This window comes from Mastomys coucha, unplaced genomic scaffold, assembly GCF_008632895.1.
Source record: "Mastomys coucha isolate ucsf_1 unplaced genomic scaffold, UCSF_Mcou_1 pScaffold5, whole genome shotgun sequence".
In the NCBI taxonomy this organism is placed as follows: Eukaryota; Metazoa; Chordata; class Mammalia; order Rodentia; family Muridae; genus Mastomys; species Mastomys coucha.
This window is the reverse complement of record NW_022196911.1, coordinates 58,288,116-58,304,041: the sequence shown is the minus strand read 5'-3', so window position 1 is coordinate 58,304,041 and position 15,926 is coordinate 58,288,116. Positions and strand designations below refer to the sequence as shown.

The following is a 15,926-nucleotide window of genomic DNA, read 5'->3' as shown; positions in this document are numbered from 1 at the left end:
CTCCTGTTTGCTTGGGGAAACCATTGTCCCTAAATAACTGCTTGCCTTCTCATTTTGTTTGTGTTTTGCTGTACGTGTTTCCTGAGCCAGCTTCTTTCTCTCCATTTGGGATTTCTTCTATCATGTTTTTATTTAGAATGTTTCATGCTCTCCCAAGACCCATTACCCACTGATTTAACCAATAGTATCCCCAAGCATGTGCCTCTGTAGCACTCAAGGGTAAAACTGGACATAGGTTGTAAAAAGGCAGTAATCGTTTTTTTGCAACTAATTAGGGACTGCTCTCCATGTGAGTGACATTCTGAGTGTCATGCCAGGTCAAACAGTTCCCACACAGACCTTAGACACATGCCCACTCTACTGTCAGTAAATGGAGATACCAGACGATACCCATCAGCCACTTCTAACTATTCTCGGATCCCACCCAGTTGAAAATGTAACTTTGAGTATAGTCAGCCCCCTGTATCTGGGGGTCTGTATGTTCATTCAGTAAGTCACAGATTTAGAATATTCATCAAAAAATGTATTCATGCTAAACACATATGTTATCTTCTTACTCACTAAAGGATAAAATATAATAACCATTTACATTGCCTAAGTGTTATAAGTCATCTATCCATGAATGAAAAGTACACAGAAGGATATCAATGGGTCATATACAAATTCCAAATCATTTTATATAAGGGATTTCATGTGTGTGGATTTTGATATCCAAGGGAAAATCTTGAAACCACCCTCAGGGATCCTGATAAATATACACCACAGGTAGTACAGAGATGGAACTGTATTTTCTTCAAACTTTCACTCACTGGCAGATTAAAAGGGCATAGAATATATATATATATATATATATATGTATGTATGTATATTCAGAAACTGTACTGCATGGAACAATGCCTATTACCAAATAAGGATCGAGCATCCCTAGAGAGAAAAGCATTTCACCATAACAGTCACATATCCAAGCCACATTAACACTAGAACACAGTGCAACTGTGCAGTTTCACAGGACTTGGCAACTGGAGAAGGAGCATCAGCTGTCATCAAGCCCAGTGACCTTGTTTCACAGATGAGAAAACTGAGCCCAGAGGATTGATGAGCTGTCCTGTCCATGGGCCCACAGCCCACGTGTGTTTATAAGCAATGCCAGGCCATCCTGGAAGCTGGGAAGGAAACGCAGAGCCTGGGTGGTGTACTAAGAAACAGGGTCCTATTTCCTGTCCCCACCCTTTCTATTCCTTGCAATGAAAGGACAGAAGCAAAGACCCAGGAGGGTGGCCTCAGGACACAGGGCTCTGTTGAGATGACCCATCTCCCTGTCTTTCTTACTTGTAATCCCCACAGACAATACACAGGATGCTTGCCCAGCTGAATGTCAGTATCAAATAAACAAGCAATTTTTAATGCCAAGTATTTTCTTTTAGTCCTAGTACAATACACATACTGTAAAGCTTAACATCCTAGAGCATATGCGTGAAAAGCTTGGGGACATTAAGTACCTTTACATTATGTAGCTGGCTCCACCAACCATCAGGAGGGGGTGCATTCACAGAGGCCCACAACTGACCAAAATGCACATCTGTAGTGTCCCCTCTACATCTACAGCTCAGATAAACCACAGGAGGAGGAGAAAGGTCATGGGAGCCAATGCCCAGGACTCTCTGCTTCTTACTGAACATACACACTTGCTTTCTTGCCCTGAGTCCCTAAACAGCAGAGTACAGCAGCTGCTTATCTTAGTACTGACTTACACTGGATTATGCTAATATACAGACAATTTTATGCATATAGAAGGAAGTCCCCATAGCAAAAACCATGCCATTTAATACACGGGACCTGAGTGCCTGTGAATTTTGACATCTCTGAGGGTGTCCTAGAACTAATATCCCCAATTAGGAGATTTTTTTTTCTAACTCTCTTAGACTTTTTAAGAGGAGTTACCTGAAGGGGTCTGGATAAGATTCCACACTGACATACACATCTCCATGACAAATGAAGATCTTCTCACAGCTCCCCAAGGGAAATCCCACCCCAGCTGGCTTGGTTTCTGAGTTTCCCCTCCCAGATGCATACGTATACTGGGCTGGCCAAGGGCTCTAGGGCTGGCAGAGGAAGGGTGTGAAAGAGATAACTGCAGCACCCTGTGCCACCTGTGTGCCCCATCTCAGGTAATGCTAACTTCAACCTTTTGGGAGCCGGACTAACTTCTAACTGACTTTACCCTCTCCCCTAAGACCTCACAGCCCCCAGTTATAAAAACTAGCCATCTTGTCTTGCAAATTCTCCCACCTCTCCCACTTGCCCCACCCCTCCAGCCCCTTCCCCATCCTTTCTTCACTCCTGGCAGACCAGCCCTCCAGTGAACTCCCACAGTCTGACCTCAGAGCATTCCTTTGCTGTCTTTTCAGCCAGGGTAACATAATTGTTTCTTGAGCTCTTTAATGAACTCCAGCTTCCAACGCTAGGGAAAGGCATACTTCTAGTTCTTGAGACTAGTTTGTTGCCCAATACTACCTTATGTATGCCAACAAGCCAACCCTTCTGTAGCTCCAGGGCATGTTGGAATAACTTCCCTACAGACAGCAGGAAGCAACATCATTCAGCAGGAACGCCTTACTTGCAGTTACATCCTGCAGTTTGCCCGGCAGCTTATAGACAAGATAAAAGTATGTGTGGGATGAGGATCAACTTCTGCACTCCAGGTACAGGCGGCAGCCTTGGGAGGCAGGGAGCTGCAAGGAATTCTAAATCTAAAGGATGCACCAAGATAAGACTCAGACCCAAGACAACCAACAGGGAATGGAGGAACCCACTTAAACAGACCTGCATCCTGTCTGAGCCAAGAAAGACCCCAGTAAAGGGTGCCCACCCACTGCCCACTGGTGTGTTGGTACACACCTCTGATTCCAGCCCCATGCAGGCAGAGGCAGAGGGATCCTGAGTTCAAGGCCAGCCTTAGATACATAGTAAACCTAGCTCGGAAAAACTAATCACTAGGGTTGGAACTCTGTGGTAGAGTGCTTGCATAGAATGTGTAACAATCTGGGCTCCATCTCTCCCACCCTCCCGCAGCAGAAAAAAAGGGCCACTGCAGCTCAGGCCATGAAAACATGTTCACATCTCAGATTCCCCTTCACCTATAGACTATGCTGCTCTCCCTTCCCGTGGCACAAAGTCTGAGAAATCATCTGAAATGATACATTTGCTCTTTACAGCAAATTGGGTTAAAAAGGAAGTTTCTGTTTTGTTCGTTTGTTTAAGATCCTAGCATATAAAACATCACCAGCTCTTCAGAGCTGCTGGAGAGGGCTGTAGGTGGGGCTTACACTGGATGCTGTTTATCACCCCCAGGACCTGCCTCTCCTCTCCCAGTCTTGACTGGGTTCAGAAGGAATCCTGAACCCAAACATGTCCTTACTCCCTTCAGGCAAATGCTAGTCTCTTGAAAACTCACCCGAGAGAAACTGACAATACCAAAGAATCAATGTTAAAAAAGACATGGACAATCTGGAGAAAGCAGCCTAAGAGAGTTCACTTGAAGCTCTGTGTACACAGCAGGGGAGCACCCCTCCCCGAAATGGCAGCCACCAGAAACCCACAATACTATCAAGGACACACGTCACTTCCACTTTCCATGGTCTTGGCTGATTTTGGAAAACTATTTTACTGAAGGCGTTCCAGATTTTTTGTTTTGTTTTTTTCTTAATTGCAGACTTGAAAACCATTTTACATTCAAATACAAATATGACTGCTATAGTCTATTTGTTTTGTCTTAGAATCAAGATTTAAGTCGAGCAGAGCCTTATCTGGATTTCTACCAATGATACCAAAAAGGCTTCGAACTGCTTTTGAAGGAGCCGGCTTAGAATATTTTAAATGAAATTAAGTCTTGAAATGAAAACTGCAATTTTTCTCCATCCCCCAAACCCCCAGCCTGAGTTTATGATCTTTCTCAATCTAGACAGACCAGAGGTTGTTTTCATAGTGATCAATTTTGAAAAAAAAAAAAGAAAAAAGAAAACATGTTTTTCTCCAAATAATACCATTGGCAGGGATCTCCTAACAAGGAACAAAAGTAGGCTCTGTCCTAGAGTCAATATGGAGGCAGAGGAAGCAGAAAATGTCAGTGGTCATTAGCTGGGAAAAAGGGGCATTCTAAAGAATGGGGGGGGGGAGTCACTCAGCCTCTCACAGGGGGCTGGGAACACCTCTCTGTGCTTGGTGACTCCAGAGTCACATTAAGTTGCCACTTAAAACCTGTTTATGGGCTGGAGTCATGGCTTGGTGGTTGAAATGTTTGCCCTAAAAGTGTAAGGAGCAAAGTGTAGGTAGCCAGGAGTCATGGAAAAGCCAGGTAGGAGGCATGGAAAGTTGCCTGTAATTCCAATCTGGGAAGGCAAGAAAGGCTCAGGGTGGGGATAGGTTGGGGTGTGTTCCTCAGAGCAACCTGGTCGGTGTATCAGCTAGCTCTGGGTTTGATTGAGAGACCTCACCTCACTGAACAAGGTAGAATGATGAAGGATGACTGCAGACATCATGCCTACAGGCATACACAACCACAACATGCAAAACATACACACAGGTCTCACACACACACATGCATACACACACGCACAAGCACACACGTGCACACACACACACACACACATGCACACGCACATGCACACGAACATGCGAACATGCATGCACACATGCACACAGGCATGCACACTTGAAAAAAGAAGTGTTTATGGGCTGGATGTGCCTCCATGATAGAACATGCAGCATTCCCAAGTCCCCAGGTTTCAATCCTAGCACCCAAACCAAAACTAAAACCCTGTGTTTTATCTAATTGCAGTCTAAAGAATTTTCTCCGTCTCATTTTCGATGACTCTGCAGAAATTGTATTGGATCATAAAACATCACCTCAGCTTCTTCTAATAACACTTGTCTACAGAGGACTGGGGAGAAGGTCCGGCTAGGCAGGTGGAGGGCTTGGTGCACAAACATGAAGACTTGATTTCTGATCCCTAAAACCGATGTAAAAAGCTGAGTGGGGCTGTGTACTCTTGTAACCCTGGTGCTGGGAGGTTAGAGACAAAGGAATCACTAAGGGCTCACTGTCTAGCAGCTGGCCCAAAAATGGCCAGCTCCAGCTTCAGTGAAAGAAAGGAAGAAAGACTAGGAGACAGACTAGCACTCTGGCCTCCACAAATGCATAAATGGGCAAATGCCCTGCTCCTGTGTGTGAGCAGACACGCTCATCCTCAGCGTACAACATATTTACAAAAATCCACAACTCATCATCTAACCTTAACAACTCTTTTTCCCTAAACAAGAGACACTTCAGCTGGCTACCTATGGACTTGTCTTGCCTCTGGAGCAAAAGGTAACTTATTCCAAATATCTGAGTGTGTGAAAAGAGCCTATTCTGAAGAGGATACATCCTGGGTGAACAATCTGTGTATCAGAAGCCTGGAAGATGCTACACTAGTTGATACACAGCTAATCTGGGAAGGTCCTTTGTATATAGATGCTGTCTGACCTTAGGATGGGTCATGTCCTAAGGAACCCATGGTAAGCTGGAAATGTAAAATGTGTTTAGTACACCTAACCCATTGACCATCTGAGTTCAGTCTTGCCTGCTTTAAACGTGCACGGGACATGGATAGTAACCTGTAGGCAGGAAAAATCAGCAGGCATCCAGTACAAAGCCTATTTTAAAACAACATGTTGACTAGCTCATGGTATCTAATGAGTTCTACACGGAAAGCCAAGAGCCAGGTGGGAATGGACAGAGAGTTTATGCCACCATAAAGTTAAAAAAAAAAAAAACAAATATAAAGCAACCTCCCCAAAAGAAACGCTTAAATCAAGGACTGTGTATTCTGGTATGCGTGTCATAGCATCGAATATAGTCAAAGTCAATGAATATGGAAAGTGATTACAGTAATGATCTTCAGGACTCAGGGCCCCAACCTCTGTGTGAGAAATAGCTTCCTGTTGCATGTGAGGGAGCTTGGTTTGATGAAGAGCTGATCATCTGAACTAGCCCAAACCTGGCTCTTGGGGGGCTCTCAGAATGGTCTCCATAACAGGAGCAGATATCGAGGGCAAAAGACACCACAGTCAGCAACCGAGTTCAGAGGGGCCATTGGCATTGGCGCTCAGTCTCTCTTTGGATGAGTCCCCACGCCTTCCTCCACATGAGAAACCACAGAATGTCTGCACCAAGAGAGACGTTCTGGGAACCAAGGGCTCCAAATGCTCAGAAACCCAAACATCGCCGTGAATGCTTCGACTGAACGTGATGCTAACAGCATGTGATCTACTGGTATCAGTTCAGCTTCTAACGAATATACGAATATACGGTGGCACCACATGCAGGGCACCAAGCTGACCACTTCAGCCGCTGGGAAGTGCTCAGTAAAAACACATTCGCGCTATCAGGCAACCTTCACTGCCGCTCATCTTCCCAAATTGAACCCATTACCCCACCCACTCCCCACCCACCCTCGTAACACTTTTAAAGAAGACTTCTTACCAATGCTTGTCATCGTCAGATAACATCCTTAATCAAAGCCCACCTGTATCCAGGAAGCCCCGCCCCTCCACCCCACCCCCGTTCTCCCCTTCTGTCCACTCCATATTCTTACCGTAACTGAGCCAAATCCCTGCACAGCTCTATATTCGGCCTCCTCGTTCTCTCGTCCAGCCGGGTCTGTGCCACCTTCAGGAAGGCAGACTTTTCCTTGATGGCCTTTTTGATGGATTCTATGGCCATTTCAGTCTGGAAGATCTCCTGCAGGGTCTGTGGCAATGAGAAGCAACTGCTGACTTCTTGTTGCTGTTCCCTGAGCAACCCATGCCACTCCCACCCATGCGCCTCCTGGACCTCTGGAGGAGGGAGCCGCTTCACAGAGAACCTTGCACCTTCCACACTTTCCTCTTGTGTTCAGAACACCTGCCGTCTCTGACCTTGCTCTCTGTGCCTCCACGGTTCCAACTCCTCTCCATTTGGGCCCTTTGGTTGTGACCCCTTCCCTATGGCCTGGAGACAGCCCAGGCAACACAGGCACATTTCCCAAACTTGAGGGATTTTCTGCCACTCTCCCAGTTGGGGTCTCTCCAAGCCCTCCCACATTCCCTGACAGTTACAGCTTTGCTTTTAATGTTCAGGTGTGACTCAGAACCAGACCCTGTGTTCTATGTAGTTCCCTCACGGTCTGTGCCCGTTCCCCCTGCCTCCCGACATACGTTATAGATTCTGTCTTTAGTACTCACTGCTCTTATGAAAATGCCTCTCCGGAACAACATGAAAGGCCTCTTGGATCTTTCCCTCTCCTCTAAATCCTGCCTCACCTGCTCTCTTGGCCAGCTACAAGACAAATTCCCAGCTTTCTATCTGTTCCTCATCCACTGCCAAAGCTCTAGCCTTGGAAACTCTGCTGGTATGTCCTCTGTCTCCTACAGAGACAGAACTACACTCATTGAATGCCTATGTAATCCAAGCACTCCTAAACCTGTCGCCCAGGCTTTGACCTCTCTCTCTCTCCTAAGCTTTATCCAACCTGTCAAAAATAGTCATGTCTGTTTCTCACCAGGAGAGACGATGCTTCCTTCTGCTAAACATTTACCTCTCTGCTTCCAAGTGATTCCTTCTGTGCCTTCCCAACAGACTACCCATGTTTTATGGTGTGTGTGGGGGGGAGGGGTTAGTGGGTAGTGTGCCTATGTGTCCATGTATATGTGTATTGCCTCCCTAGGACATGAGACGGCAGGATCAATGTGACATCCCTGTGTCTACCACATGCCTGAGTGGAATTTGGAATGTATCTATGTTGAGTTGAATTGTGTGTCCTTCCCCTACAAGTTCATCTCTTGAAGTCTCAATCCTCAGGTCCCAGAATGTGACTATATTTGGAGACTGAGTCTTTGCAGAGCTCAAGATAAAATGAAGTCAAGAGAATGGGTCCAAGTCTTACAAATGGAGGAATCTTGGACACTGATGGCTATTCTTGGTTTTCAAATTGACTACATCTGTAATTAATTAAAATCCAAATGGCTGGGCACACCTGTGAGGGGCTTTTGTTTCTCTTAAGCACATTATTTGAAGTGGGAAAATTCACTTTTAATTCAGATCTTTGACGTGGGAAGATCCACCTTTAATCTGGGCCACACCTTCCACTGGCAGCCCATATAAAAAGCATGGAAGAAGGAAGATGACTCTCTCTTGGGCTGCTTGCTCTCACTCTCACTAGCAAGCCCATTCCTTCACTGGCGTTAGAGCCTTCTTCTTCAGGATTCTGAAGACCAACAAACACATCCAGCCTTATGAATTGAACAATGACTGGATACTTGAACCTTCTGTTAGTAGACAGCCAGTGTGGGACTAGCTGGACCACAGCCTGTAAGCCATTCTAATGTGTGTGTGTGTGTGTGTGTGTGTGTGTGTGTGTGTACACATATATCACATATATGTATGACATGACAGATATCTATGAGAGAGATATTCATTCCCTAAGTTCCATTCCGCTAGAGAGCCCTGACTAATACAGACATAGCTACACACAGAGAGAAGGTAACACAGATACATGGAGACAAGAGGCTGCCATACAGTACAAGGAAGGAGGCCTCAGAGGCAAGCAACCTTGTTGCATCACAAGCTCAGACTTCTAGCCTCTCAGACAGTGAACACTTTATGTGGTAATAGCCCTGGCAAACTAACACAACGGTAACAACAACAACAACAACAACACACACACACACACACACACACACACACACACACACAAAACACTACCAATGAACAGAGGGATTCTGTCACAACACCTTCCTAGGGACTTTCAGGATGGAACCCTACTTTCCTGACCTCCCTCTACCATCCCCAAAACTTCTGCAGTGTGGCTCCTCCCCACACACACCTTCCCAAGCTTCTCTCCGAGGACACACCATCATGCCAGTCTCAACAGCTTCCTTATGGACCTAAACCCAGCCTCTTAATTACTGCCTCCTATGCTCTGTTCAGGGCTTGCCCCTGAAACATTTGTTTCTCCTTCCAATCCCTGAACATGGCTTTCTGCATTTGCCATGGGCAATCCTAGTGCATGACCTCGTACTGTTATCACCCGCTGCTAGAGAAGAAAACCTAATCTTAGACTTTTCTCTGCCCTGTACAATGTAGTACACTGCACGGCTCAGCTGTTGTATATTGCATATGTTGGACATCGTGAGAAGAAAAGGTGAATTGCGGCTGCCTGGAGGGAACATGGCACCCTCCATTATGAAATGCTACCTTAGAGCAACAGTACAAGGTCTTTAAACAGGCAAAGACAGGCTGGGGTGAGGGCTCGGCAGTCAATAGCACTGGCTGCTTTTCCAGAGGACCCTGGCTCAATTCCCAGCATCCCTGTGGCAGCTCACAATGATCTGTAACTCCTTTTCTAGGAGGATGTGACGCCCTCTTCCGGCCTCCGTGAGCACTGCATGCACATGGTGCACAGACATACATGCAGGCAAAAAATTCATACATGTAAAATATACATAAAATAAGTATTTTACAAAAGGAAAAAAGAAGTTACAAGTGAAGAGGAACACTTTCCATAGTACTTAGAAGTAAAGGCAGAGGCTCTTGTTTATCTTGAAGTGTGGCTTCTGCATCAACCTTTCATTAAATTGCCATTTAAAACTCCTATACTCTACAGCACAGAACACTTCACAAACTCAGGAACACTCAACATTACCTTTTTGCTTCCTGTATTTGGTCATGTTGCCCAGAAAAGGGGTCTGAAATGGTTGACACCCAACTCCCCCTCTCCGGACCATGTGTTCTACTAAATTCCCTTCCTAGTTATATGCAGCAGTTCATTAAGCTTTATCATAATATTTTTGTTTCCATTGGATACTAAGAGCCTTTCCCTACATAGTGTGTTCTTTGTGTTCCAAATACCAGTGAACTCCTGTTTCACTTTGACACCTGGCTACAGACTGAAATAAACACCAGGCTTTCTGCTGCTTTTCATTTTCCTCAGCCTGGATGGCCAGACCACCAGGTGACTTATGGCACTTTTCTAGGGGTGGTGAGAGATTTGTGGGCTCAGGGTACCCTGTCTTGTCTATGGCAGTGATGAGGAACTCACAGTTAGTCAACCTTTTTATTTCATTTTCCCAATCCTGGAGATGGAGACAAGGGCCTTGCATGTGCCAAGCAAACTCTATGCCTCTTGGGCCACCCCCATCCCTGGGTCTAGCTCTTAGGCTGGGCAAGTGCCTGGGCAAGCGCCTCACCTTTGTTAAGTGAATGTGGATCTTATTCTTAGCATCGACAGTCTCGGCAATGCGATTGGTGAAAGCCACATTCACTTTGTTGAACTGATTCCACATCTCATTAGCTGTCACAATCAAAAGGTTCTCCGTGTCCTCTCTGAGCTTAGCAGAAGCTGCCCTCTCACTCTGGGAGCGGAGAACATTGTCATCCGTAAACTTGGCCCACGTCTCGGGCACTGATACCCTGGGAATGGAAAGAGAGCCAGTGTCAGAGCCACTGCCACACATGTGCAGTTTGGTCATTTTATTCTATGTAAACTTCACTCAGTCAACTTGGTTATCTTTTAAAGGAAGTGGCTGGCTCAAACTATAAGCTCTGTCCCAAATGGCATCATGAGTCTGGCAAGGAACTGCCAGCAAGACAACTGTGACACAGAGCCCAGGACATCTAGGAATTGGCAATGTCTGGTCAACTTTTTGTTTGTGTTTTTCTAAGCTTTCTGCAAAAGAAGGTGCCATTTTCATGTTCGAGAGACATTTTTCTTTGATGAAAGAATGCAGGATGGTTCAACTCTCAAGGCCTGACCCTCCTAGAATAAATCCTTATTAAAACCTGGTCAAGGCAAAATGTGTCTCTCCTGTTCAGACACCTGGCCATGCTTTACACCCTCCATTTTAATTCATATTGACTATGCTTACCATTAGTGCATCGTTGGGAGGCACAGTCTTTATGTTAGTAGTCCTAAACCTATTGGTCACGACTCCTTTGGTGACCCTCTACCTCCAAAAGCATTACAATTTACAACAGCAGCAAAATTATAAGTATGAAGTAGCAACAAAAAAATTTTTATGGTTGGGGGTCTCCACAACATGAGGAACTGTATTAAAGGGTTGCAGCATTAGGAAGGTTGGGAACTTCTGCTTTCAGTTCTTCAAGCACTGCTTTAAGTAATGAGTGGGGCATTAAGGAACATCAATGCCTTTAAAAACACTCTTCCCTTTGAGGTGCTAGGGACACCAGGCAGATGTACCTTCACAAAGTCACATCTCCTGCCTGCCTTCATGCCTTTCTAGGGAGAATAAACTCATTCTCATTGGAGTTAGTTAGTTTTCCCAGAATGGGCTGCTATGGAAGTGAGTCCGCTACTCACTTTTTACAGATGTTCATTTGTCCTTCTGTTTCTTCAGCATAAAAACTCTTGGCAGAAATTGCCACTGTGGACTTTCAAGACCCCAAAAATATGAACCCAAGAAACTTCTGTTCTTTATAAACAGAAGTTTATCTTGGGGGTTCCATGATAGTTGCAGAACACAAGAGTAAGGCCGCCTGCATGCTGCATTGTTATGACAGCAGAAAGGATAAATGTCATTAAAACCACAGAGTGGCAAGTGCCAGCTTACGTTGCATCGACATTCTCCACACCCCGGAAGTAGCTGACGCCCTCGGAAGTGTTGCGCAGGTGCTTGCATTTATCGTCAATCCGGAGGGCGGTCTGCTTGTCACTCAGATCCTTCTCAAGCTCATGCTGTGCAGATCTGTCTGAGCTGCAGTACCCAGGGAAGAGAAGAAAGACAGGGTTCCAGTTAGCTCCGAAAGGATGGGGCATTACCCTCTAAGTCAGGACCTTCCCTACTTCTCCATCAAAACAATCAATTCCCACTCTGAAGAAGTATCTGTGGAGATGGCCATGAATGTGAGACATGAGGACCCTACCCTTGACCGGACCTCCCTGCCCTAATGTGCCCCATCCCTCTCCACCGTGCCCATGCTTCTTGTCCATGGAATGTGGGGAGGTAAGGAGAGGAGGCAGAGGGAGGGTAATATCTCCAAATGCTCACCAACAGTTGAGACAGGACACTGGTTTGCAACCTATGCCCATTTCTGTGCCTTCCTTTCCTACTTCCCATTCAGCTTCATATTCTCACCCACTTTACCCCTATACTTTGAATATAATTCTCCCCAAGAACCTCATGAGGCATAGACATCAAAGGCTCCCTCGACTCATTGGTGACCTAGGTTTGTGACCATGTGTTGGCTTACATGTTTCCCAGGAGATATACATTAAGACTCAGAATCAACTTCCAAGAGTGCTTGAAGTGAGGTCAAAGAGCTCGTAGTTTACCCCTGCACTCTGTCCCTACAGCCCAGCCACTGGAAGAGCAGAAAGCCTGACAATCTCAGAAATACAGTCTTCCCTACATGCCAGAGAGAGAGAGACAGGAACCATAAGGCATGCCCTGAGATTATCCCTGGATGAGACCTGGGCATGGGTGACGGGTGAAATAGATCTTCAGTCATAGAACAGTTCACTCATCAACTGTTGTGTGACTCTAGAAACAGTGAACACAGCAGAACCTTCTCTGAGGAGTTTGCCCTCCCACGAGCACATAGCAATATACACATGACACAGGCAGCTGGTGCGGCTCGCATAAGAAGGTGATAACAAAGCAGGAGCCAGGAACCCTAGAGCAAGAGCTGTGAATTTTACACAGGATGGCCAGGAGAGAGTTCATCAGACTGGGTTGAGTTTCGGGGTAAGGATAATCACATCACACAGGGTTAGATGCCTCAAAGGCACAGGTTTCCTTCTAAGTAAAACTGGAGAGTGCTGACTTGCCATTGAACTGGATCATTCTGGTGCTGTGCTAAGGACAGACTGCTAGAGACCTGGGGAGACCCATTGGGAATCCACAGCAGTGAGTCAGAGATGGAAATAATAACAGGGGACCAAAGGAAGAACAGAGATGAGGAATGTTTAGACAGTGGGTATGTTTAAGAACCAAGACACCCCCCCCCACCCCCATGAGGCAGGGCATTTTGAGTGAAAATCAAGAGTCCAGCCGAATCATTGGATCGATGTAGTTCTATCACTGGAATTGGGGGGTTTTGGGGTTGGGAGGAGGATCTGAGGGAGTTCAGGTAACACATTAAGCCTGAGTGTGCTTTCCACAACCATATGGAGAACCCAAGTAGCTGTTGAAATTTGAGGAAGTCTCTGCTAGAGACAGAAAGTTGGGAGCCATTAGCACTCAGCCTATGAGAAGCAGGACAACTGAGTGATTAACCACTTCTGTGCTTCTAGAACCTTAAGCAAGCCCAGCATAGGAATTGTTCAGGAAAGATTGCTTCTGGTGGAATGAACTGATAGCAGCCCCTTCTGCTCCGGGTGGCCCGCACCTTCAGTGGAACCACTCAGCTAATGCTTTGTTTCTGTCTTATGTAAAGTAGAAATGAGGGCAGCCTCAGGGAACCTATCTGCATTTTATGAGTTCTAGAAGAACCCATATGCAAAGGATGCCTTCCCTTGACACTGTTGAGCCTCCCACTTTGGGTTATTATGCTAGAACTCTGGACTAGAATGTCTGTCTTGTTTGTCATCTGGGGTCAGCACATCACATGGGCTTGGGATGACCTCTTTAAGAAGGGGGTCTGGATACCTTTCTCACAGGGCCTCAGAGAACCTGAGAAGGTATGCGAGGTGGCGTCTTGTCAACATCTGACATACAACTCAAGATGTCAAGGGCCTTGGATGCCATGGTAGTGCCCAGGCAAATTCCATTATCTGCTGACATGCATTCTGGGAGAGTGGCAGTGCCCTCCAAAACCAGTGGATTGGAGAAACTCTGTTTCTCTTACAATCATTGGAGAGTACAATGGGAAAGCCACCCGGGGAGGTAAGGTCGACATTCTGTCCACTATGGATTTAAGCAGAACCAGGCTACTTAAAGGGGACCAACAAAAATCCAAGCAAGTGCACACAGAGTCCAGACCTTGCACAATGAGGCCTGTGATTTTAACTAAGGGAGACAATTCATAATGCAGACTTACAGAGAAGCGTAGCAACCCCAACATGGCTAGTCTTGGCCAAGAAAAGCCGAAGCCAAAGACATGGCAGCGGATTTTAGATTGCGAAAGAAAATGGAGGTCAGCACAGATTCTTGAGAGAGGCACTGAATGAAATGCCTAAGGAAGTCACAAGCTCATATCAGAACTACTCTGTCCTTAGCCAAACTCTGCCAGACAGCCTCCTGTCCGCCTAACGCCACCTCCAGAGAAGCACAACATTCAAACCTCATCGACCTTCCCAGTGTTGACCCCAAGGCCAAGGCTGGGCAAACCCAAGCAGGTAATGACACTTGGTACCCGGGCAGTACCCATGTGATCTTTGGTAACAGTAGTATATGTGTAGCCATCGTTTCTTTTTGGGGAGAAGGGGTGCATTTTCAACACTGCTTCTTTCTGTGACCAGAGCCAACACAGACCTTTGAGCACTGATACACAGAAGGTTCAGGCAACACTTTTTCTATTCTGACAGCCATTACCATAACTTAAGAACTTCTCCCGATTCTGTCCTCTCTTCCCATTGCTTCCTCCCTTGCCATAAAGAGCAGATGCCTGAGAATCTGTACCCTTGAGGATTTCACATTCTGGTGGGGAGTAGGGGTGGTGCTTAACATCAGTGCTGGGGGTGCAGCAAATGATGATGTAATCAGGACAGGTGGGTCTTTAAGGAAGTATACAAAAAAAGAGGGACAGCCTAGTACCTCTCCACTGCCAGGAGTGGTGAGCACAGGCCTCAAAGGGAAAGACTAGTTAAGGGAGCCATTAGTCATCCGCCCACAGCATCTTCAAGACAACATTCCAAGCACTCATCCTAATCTCTGAATAAAAATTGAAGTGTCCCAGTGTGTGTGTGTGTGTGTGTGTGTGTGTGTAAAGCTCTAAGAGAAACGTGCACAGGAGACAGAAACACAGTTCAGTGCTGGGCTTTAACACTGGAGAGAGAGGAAATGCTTACGCGAGTTGGGCAATCGTCTTATCCAGATGTAGCCTCATTCTTTCTTGACAACACAGAATGGTATCAACTTCCTACTCAATAGAAAAACAAAACCACACATTAATATCTTCACTGAGTACAGCACTGAAAGTCAGCATTATTCAAACTTATCAACGAAGGAAATTTTTATTTGTTGAAAAATCTGTGACATTATGTATTAAAACAATTTTACATCTATTTATTTACCTCCATGCCCCATGATAATAAAAGTCAGAGAAAACAGCATATGGGCCAAGCTGGAACAGGGGTAAAATTTTAGTGTTTCTTTTCTACCCCATATTTGTCTATAGGTAAAACAAAACAATGACAACAATAAAATCCCTAAAACTCTGGTGATGTGCAATATTGAACTTATGATGCCTTTTTTCATAACAGCTTTTCCTTCAGAAGCAAAAGAAACCAGCGAAGGTTGAGAGCCAGCCCTGGGTGCTTCTCTGTAGTTATACACACAACTCTACCAGGTTGAGTTTTGTGTTTCAAACATGGAAATTGACCTTCTACCTTGGAGGTCAACCACCTGATGTCATGCTGTGACCCGTGGTCCAGTCCCTAGACTTGAAGCAATAGCTGTGTTAGCCATGCCACTCACTTGACCAAATGTGTGGCATCTTGAGGCTACAAGGTTATATGCGTATTTCATAGCATGCAAATATTAATTTCCCTCTGAAATTAATATTAACTAACATTAGAACATTTACAAACTCAAATAACACCTTTCAGATATTTTTATAAGTGTGTATACTTCTGGAAGGACAGCCAGTACTCTTGACTGCTGAAATACTTCTCCAGCCCACTTTCTAAAGTAAAAAGGGATCGTCCTTACTATTGTTTTTTTTTTTTTTT

General features: G+C 45.5%; 1 protein-coding gene across 2 annotated transcripts in view; it reads right to left on the bottom strand.

Moving 5' to 3' along the window:
• Tekt3 (tektin 3) overlaps nucleotides 1-15,926 on the bottom strand; it is a 36,106-nt gene that overhangs the window by 1,279 nt on the left and 18,901 nt on the right. For both annotated transcript variants that reach the window (XM_031353650.1, XM_031353651.1), the window contains exons 4-7: nucleotides 15,045-15,115; nucleotides 11,647-11,790; nucleotides 10,267-10,489; nucleotides 6,636-6,790 (exon numbers count right to left, since the gene is read on the bottom strand). In XM_031353650.1, the coding sequence (XP_031209510.1) occupies nucleotides 6,636-6,790; nucleotides 10,267-10,489; nucleotides 11,647-11,790; nucleotides 15,045-15,115 (593 nt within the window). The remainder of the gene's footprint in view (nucleotides 1-6,635; nucleotides 6,791-10,266; nucleotides 10,490-11,646; nucleotides 11,791-15,044; nucleotides 15,116-15,926) is intronic.